At 36.2% G+C, this 7,190-nt stretch overlaps 1 protein-coding gene across 1 annotated transcript in view; it reads left to right on the top strand.

Moving 5' to 3' along the window:
• prox1a (prospero homeobox 1a) overlaps positions 1-6,976 on the top strand; it is a 78,350-nt gene extending 71,374 nt beyond the window's left edge. Inside the window, exon 7 of the mRNA XM_014019441.1 lies at positions 3,656-6,976. Within this exon, the coding sequence (XP_013874895.1) occupies positions 3,656-3,841 (186 nt within the window). The 3' untranslated portion in view covers positions 3,842-6,976. The remainder of the gene's footprint in view (positions 1-3,655) is intronic.
• Positions 6,977-7,190: the final 214 nt, after the last annotated feature.

Below are 7,190 nucleotides of genomic sequence, written 5' to 3'. Positions count from 1 at the left end.
CACACACACACACACACACACACACACACACACACACACACAAACTTAGAGATGAAATGTATACCTGCATCAATAAGGATAACTGCATTGGTTTGAGTTTATACTCAAAGCGCAGTATCTGACAAACTGGACCAACCGTTTCACCTGTTATGAGTTGTTGGAGGCGGAAAAGGAACTCTGACACAATCAATGCAAAAACAACCTGAAGCTTTCAAGAAAGGGGAAATAGATAAAGGGGAAGTTCTGAAGAACTAACGTGGTTACAGGAATAGTAACGTACAAACACCTGAAACACATGCACACCTAATCCTTGCTACTGTTTTGTCTCTGTTTTCTAAAATTGAACACTACACTGCAAAAAATGTCCATCTAACCAAGTTTTAAACTCTTATATCCAGCCAAAAAGGTCTTTTTGATCTTGTTTTGAGACTTACTTACTAAACAAGAACTGATTGTGTAAGAATAATAATCTTGTTTTCAGAATGTGTAAGATTATTTGTCTTGTTAGTCTGAAAATTTGTCTCAAATTAAGTAAAAAATTTCTGCCAATGCAGTAAGAAAATTTTACTTGGTAAGATTCTTGAAATAAGAAAAAAATTGAGTCAAATCAAGTATTTCAAGAATCTTATCAAGTAAAATATTCTTACTCCATTGGCAGAAATTTTTGACTTAATTTGAGTGAAATTTTCAGACTAACAAGACAAATAATCTTACACATTCTGAAAACAAGATTATTATTCTTACACAATCAGTTCTTGTTTAGTAAATCAGTCTCAAAACAAGATCAAAACGACTTTTTGGCTGGATATAAGATTTTAAAACTTGGTTAGATGGACATTTTTTGCAGTGTAAACACTTGATTCATAAAAAAGTTTAGCATTTAACACAAACCCTTCTAATTCTTCTCAGCTCTTCTGCAAGTAAAATTTAGTTGATTTTAGGCCTCAGATAATAGACTGCATGGCTGTGGCAGAGTGGTTATGGGAGTCGTCCTGTAACTTGCAGGTTGCCGATTCGATCTCCCGTTACATCCGTCTTATCCTTGGGCAAGACTTCAACAGCTTTGCCTACTGATGGTGGTCAGAGGGCCCGGTGGCACCGGTGCATTGTAGACCCACCTCTGTCAGTGTGCCTCAGGGCAGCTGTGGCTACAATGTAGCTTACCATCATCAGTGTGTGAATGGGTGAATGATTGAAGTATAAAGTGCTTTGGAGGCTGGAGGAACTTGATAAACTGCTACAAAAGTTCAAACCATTTACCATTTGTTTAAATTCCTGGTTAAGACTCATCTTTTAAATATGACATGATTTAAACAGAGCATATAATTGAACTACATCTAATCTCTTGTGTTTTTTGTGTTTTTTTAATTTTGGTTTTTATTTAGTTTATGATCATCTGGTTTAGCTGTAAAGCCCTTTGTTCAACCTCACTTGCTTAAAATGTGTGCATTATAAATGGAATTGAGCATAATCATTTCATGGCCACTCAAATAAGATGAGGTTACGGAAAATTAAATTTCATTTGAAATATTGGAATAACAAAATACCAAGAAATAAAATAAACAATTTCCACTACAAAATGTCATTTAATTATTCACTATATGCTGATAATGTAATAATGATAATAACAATTTTTAAATAAATTTTACCCATCACCATAAGACAGAAATACAGATCATGTTTTCTCCTGTTTGTGTGTGCCTGTTACCAAAATATCTCATGAACCACTGAGCGGATTTTGTCAAAATGGAAAAATTCCAAAAACGATTGAATGAACATCCACAACTAATTAACCTTTGGAGCCAAGCCTTTTCAAGATAGCCACAGATAATTGACCTTAGCCACCACACATATAGCCATTACTCATTCAATTTGACAAATATTGAGATAAAATCTTAAGCTGAGAGTCACTTGCTACACCTTCTCTAAGTGTGACACAGGGGAGGAGCCAGCCACCCCACCCAGCAACATTTTTGGCAAAACCATTCTATTTGCAGAATATTAATTTCAAATGAAATGCTCAAATATGTAATTCTTATGATGTAATTCTACATGGTGGTCACTGAGAGAATGAGCAAGAAATATGATTATATCCTCTGCAAATTGTCATGTTGTAGTCATGGTGGGGTTTGGATCCAGATGCAGACAACATGGGAAATATGCTAAGATAAACTAAAAAATTTCTTTTAATAAATAAAACTAAAGGCTGGCGTGGCAGCAAAATTTACAGAGAGCTCTGGAATCACAGGAGCACCAAAGAGACTGGTAAACATAGGTGAAACCATACAAAGACCTGCTGAAGTGGTGGTGGCAGGAGACTGGTTATATAGAGTAGTGGTAATGAGGTATTAGGAGCAGCTGAACTAATTGGAGGCAGGTGATGGTGGCAGGCTGACTGAGAACAAAGAGGAAACAGGCTGAGAGTAAAGAGGAACTGCACAGAAAACACAGGGAAGAAAATAAAAACACCACAGTACCAAAACAACCTGGGAGTATCTAAATCTAAAAAAAAAAACATATATTCTGTATATAATAATCTTCTGGGACACCCCTGTGTGACCAGTGGTCTCAGTCTGGTCACCCCTACAAAAATTGTCTGGCTGTACCACTAGCATGAAATCTCACAATATTGCATGAAAGTCCTAAAGTTATTTTCAAGTTTTGACTGAAACAGCTTCAACTCATTTCTAAAACTCTGGTGGAGGGTAATATGTAGTTCTTCAAGGAATATTAGACATTTAATTTACCCAAATTTAGTACATATACAGTACATTGCAGAAACGCAATGTAGATAATGGTTTTGCAAATATTAACATTAGTGTTTGTTATTTCTGACCATCTCAGGTTGGGATCCCTGTAGACAGTTTCCTATATTAGTTTTACAATCTTTCCAGCCAATTCATATTCATGCTTTTAAACCGAAGCTGAAGTCTGCTACACTCAAATCATGTTTATAATCAAGCCTTCCAAGAAGAAAATGTTTGTCTTACGCTCCTGCTGCCCTTGGATCAAAACGACCGACCAGACCTCTAGGTCAACAGGAGGGCTAAAGGCCTGAACATACTCCATCCGAAGTCAAACAGTCAACGCGCAATCACGTAATTGTTCAGCATTTGTTTTCGCACACACCTTTCATAGCTCCTGAGACACACCGTGATAAGCATAAATGGCTTCCTGGTAGCCTACAACAGTTGGCTTCTGGCAGAGTTGTTTTTTTTTTGTGTTTTGTTTTTTTGTTCGTTTTATTTTATTTTATTTTTTTTGGAAGCGAGTCATTGAAGCAAAATGCAGCATCCAAGCACTTTCAGCATAAACAAACACTCCCACGATCTTCTGACCAATTTTATGTGGAAGGGGGTAAAATGTTCCTCTGACAGATTGTGACAAATGGTGCAGCATAATCGACGCTAAGAATACAGTGACGTAATTTTCGTCATGAGAAAATCTGAGCCGATTTCGGCAGATCGGAGGGACTGTGAAGTGGGCTTATACAGAAGTAGAAGTTCTGTTTTTGTGAGTTCATCTAAGAATCAACTGAACATTTATGGTTGAGCAGGAAAACACAAAAAGCGGAAGGCATATGAAGGGAAATCTCTCTAACATTCATACCAGTCAACTCACTTCTTGCATTTCTTTTGCACTTTTTCTCTTTCAGGTTCCCGATCGATTTCTGGAGGTGGCACAAGTGACCCTTCGAGAGTTCTTTAATGCCATTGTGGCCGGGAAAGACGCAGACCCATCGTGGAAGAAGGCCATCTACAAGGTCATCTGCAAACTGGACAGTGAGGTCCCTGAGGTCTTTAAGTCACCCAACTGTCTCCAAGAACTTCTCCATGACTGACTAGGACATCAGAGCAGGAGGGACAAACCTCCAAGGACAGTCAGAAGACTGTAAGAACATTCCTCTGTGCTTGAAAAGTGTTTACCCTCAAATACAGAGGAAGTTGGAAAAGTTTGTGGACACTTGTTTCCAGTCTTTTAAAGACAACACTGCCCTGAAGAAGGTTTCATACATAAAAAGATATCTGATGCTCACATTGGAAGATTTTGTTGAGACTTGAAAAAAGCAAAAAGGCGAGCAATTTATCCTCTTTGCACTTCTAGAAAAGCTCCTCCATGAATTTCCATCTTTCTCGAAAAAGGTGGACGAATCTTCAACGCGTGACTTTGAATCCAGGAGTGAACTAATTATAAAAGATGATAATATATTAAAAAAAAACAAATCTTTATTGTGGATGTTTTTAAGTTGCTTTTGAAAAACTGGACAAAAAAGACTTTTCTGTATCTTTTTCCCTCCTTTGTATGAGCTGACATCCTTTCTTCTATAAACCCTCAGTCACATGTAGGAAAAAATACCGTAGCATTCACTCATCCTTACTCAAACCCAAACAGATGAAAATAAACTTGTTTATTCCTAAATTATCACCCCTTTTTTACTGTTTGAGTGTCTGCCCCATCACAGCATTAGAGATCCATTTTCATCACTGCATCGTTTAGATATGAAGATGATTTACCCATCTCCTTTTTAAGATCTATCAGTCAGTAAAATACCTTTTTTTTGTGGTTCAAAAATTTTAGGCCTTGTTTACACTACTCTGGATGTTTTTTTAAAATTTGAGATTTTGCATTGCAACACATGTCCGCGAAGCTCCAAGGAGACATTGGGGGACTTTGCTTTTTGCATTCCCACACAAACTTTTTGCATTACCTGGCAGTAGTGTTGGGCAATATCGGCAAAACAAATCTTCATAATTAACTGTGGCATTTAGCCAATAACGATAAATATGACAAATAATAGATGACAATTGCATTTGCATGTGTCTGCCATTGTTGACTTTTTCACGCATTTTCTGGCTTTCCTCTTACTCTGGTTTATGTAGACATTTCAGGTAATTACACGAATTTGTAGTGTTGGCCAAAAGGCATGCATGACACATCAGTGACATTGCATGGGAATGCAAAAAGCTTCACACGGTAATGCAAATAAAGTTAAAAATACCCCAATGTACCCACAGAGGCTCCGTAATTATTCGCATGCAAAATTTTTTTTGTTTAAGAAGATTTTTTTACTAAGAAAAAAACCTTTCAATTTTTCACTTTTGATACTAAAAACTGTTATGTAGCTGCATTTTTCCACAAGTGCCCACTTTCACTTTTTGCCCCAAAAACCAGACCAGTCAAACCATTTTCTGTTGTTACCATTTATTATTCCTTCCTACTCTTTATTCTGACTTTGATTGTGTGCTGAAAGGGTAAAACCCAACAAACTAGATGAGATCATTCTCGCCACCTAGTGGTAATCTATGGGTATTTCAGTATTTTTGCTAGAATATTGTATACTTTTTTTTTCATTAGCAAAAAAAAAAAAAAAAAAAATCCAGAGTTGTGTACACATTGCTTCAGTCATGAGTTGGTATACTGGTTATAGAAATGAATCTCAACCAATACTAGATTTGAGCACATGTTAAAAAATTTGATCCAACACCCTCCCCCGATGGCTTCTTGTTTTGTTTCAATCTAATAAACATTTTGATGAAAATCATTTGAAGAAAAAAAACGTACATCTTTTGTTTGACCCCACAACAAGAGACTCGTAACACAATCCATACATTTTAAGTGTTTTCATATGGGGCCAAAAACAGTTTGGAGTCAAACTGCTTCCCTCTCAGGATAAAGTTGACTGAAGCATTTTTGTTTTATTAAGCAGAAGACAAAACAGTTTTACTTTACAGCCAGATTTAACAATATTCAAAACTAAATTAGCACAGCATTCCTTGAAGAAATGCATTTAACCCCACTGCCTTTGATGTCAGTTTTAAATTACGACCTTCTTGTTTTGAGAAATTGTTCAATCTTGAGAATAATGCAGAGAGAAATCTTGTGCAAACAGTATGTGTTGTAAATGATGTTCATTTACCAACACACCAAATTTTAGCTCAATATCTGTACAACTGACAGCGTTTAAGGCCTTTTGTTTTTAAGATTGGTTCATTGTTGCGGCCATTGTGAATTTGTTGACTCCAACAGTTAATGATAACTTGCTGAGAAATTCGTTTAAATCTGCCAATTGGTTCATAAAATATTTTGCTATCAGTCAAACAAAATGGCACACAAACAGACAAAAACATTGTCACCTGCCTTTCACCTGTTACACAAGGTTTCTCCTGAGCCAAGCTGCAAAAGCAGACATTTTAATAATTATCAGGAAGTATTAATATTCTTTTAAAAAATAAATGAAAAAAATCTAATGATCTTAATTTTCCACCATCATAATCCATCAGCCTGTAAAGAACAATTTACTGCTCTTATAATAGTTTCTTCAGTTTTCATGTTTTCAGCTTACAAATGGTCCATCCTGAACAACTTTTTTATTTTTCTGGTGGACAAACTATGTCCTGAAAAGGACAATATGAAACTAATTATGATCAGTTTTTTTTTTGAATACACCACTAATGTAAAAAAATACTAATAATGATTCAAGTGAAAACCATGACTGGGGTGACACTTCTACATGTTTTTGTTGAAAATTTGTTGCGCAATAACTTCATTTGTTGTCAGGTTAGCCTTTTCCTTAAATAATTTTATTTAAACCTCACAATGATGAAAGTTTTTCAATTTTCCCATAGATTAGACTCAAACATACAATGGCTGTTGTACAATCATGAATTCTGGTTACTTGTTTTCATTTATAAAACTTTAATTTAGGTGGCAAACTACACGCTGATTGGCTGGAGAAGGCAGCTGAAACTGGTCATGTGTGACATTTATGGGAAAAATAATGCTGATATTTTTACCTTGTATAGATGTAGTAATTATTCCAATATTGTTATTTATAAGAGAAATAATTATTCCTTTTAATGTAATTTTGATGGTTATTATTATTATTACTACTGCTTGCTACGGATTTGACCAGTGGTTTTGCTCATTGTTTATCCATCACACTGCAACATGAAATAAATTATCCTTTGAACAAAAAGGAGAGTTGGGTGTTGTGACTCTGAGGGCGTCGACCGTTTGAAAGTGTCTGCCCACGCTCGCGCCACACCACCTCACCATCAACTCCAGCTGTATCTAGGCAATGGGACGGCCACTTTAACAGCCTCCGTGCCCTCTCCCTCTCTAGATACTGCGTTTAGGTAGGGGGGAGGACATGTGATCCCTCGTTGTTGTTGCTGATGAATTGAAAAGAA

The sequence above is a fragment of the Austrofundulus limnaeus genome, unplaced genomic scaffold (assembly GCF_001266775.1).
Source record: "Austrofundulus limnaeus strain Quisiro unplaced genomic scaffold, Austrofundulus_limnaeus-1.0 Scaffold221, whole genome shotgun sequence".
In the NCBI taxonomy this organism is placed as follows: domain Eukaryota; kingdom Metazoa; phylum Chordata; class Actinopteri; order Cyprinodontiformes; family Rivulidae; genus Austrofundulus; species Austrofundulus limnaeus.
The sequence above is the reverse complement of the archived record's forward strand: the minus strand, read 5'-3'. Positions and strand labels throughout refer to the sequence as shown.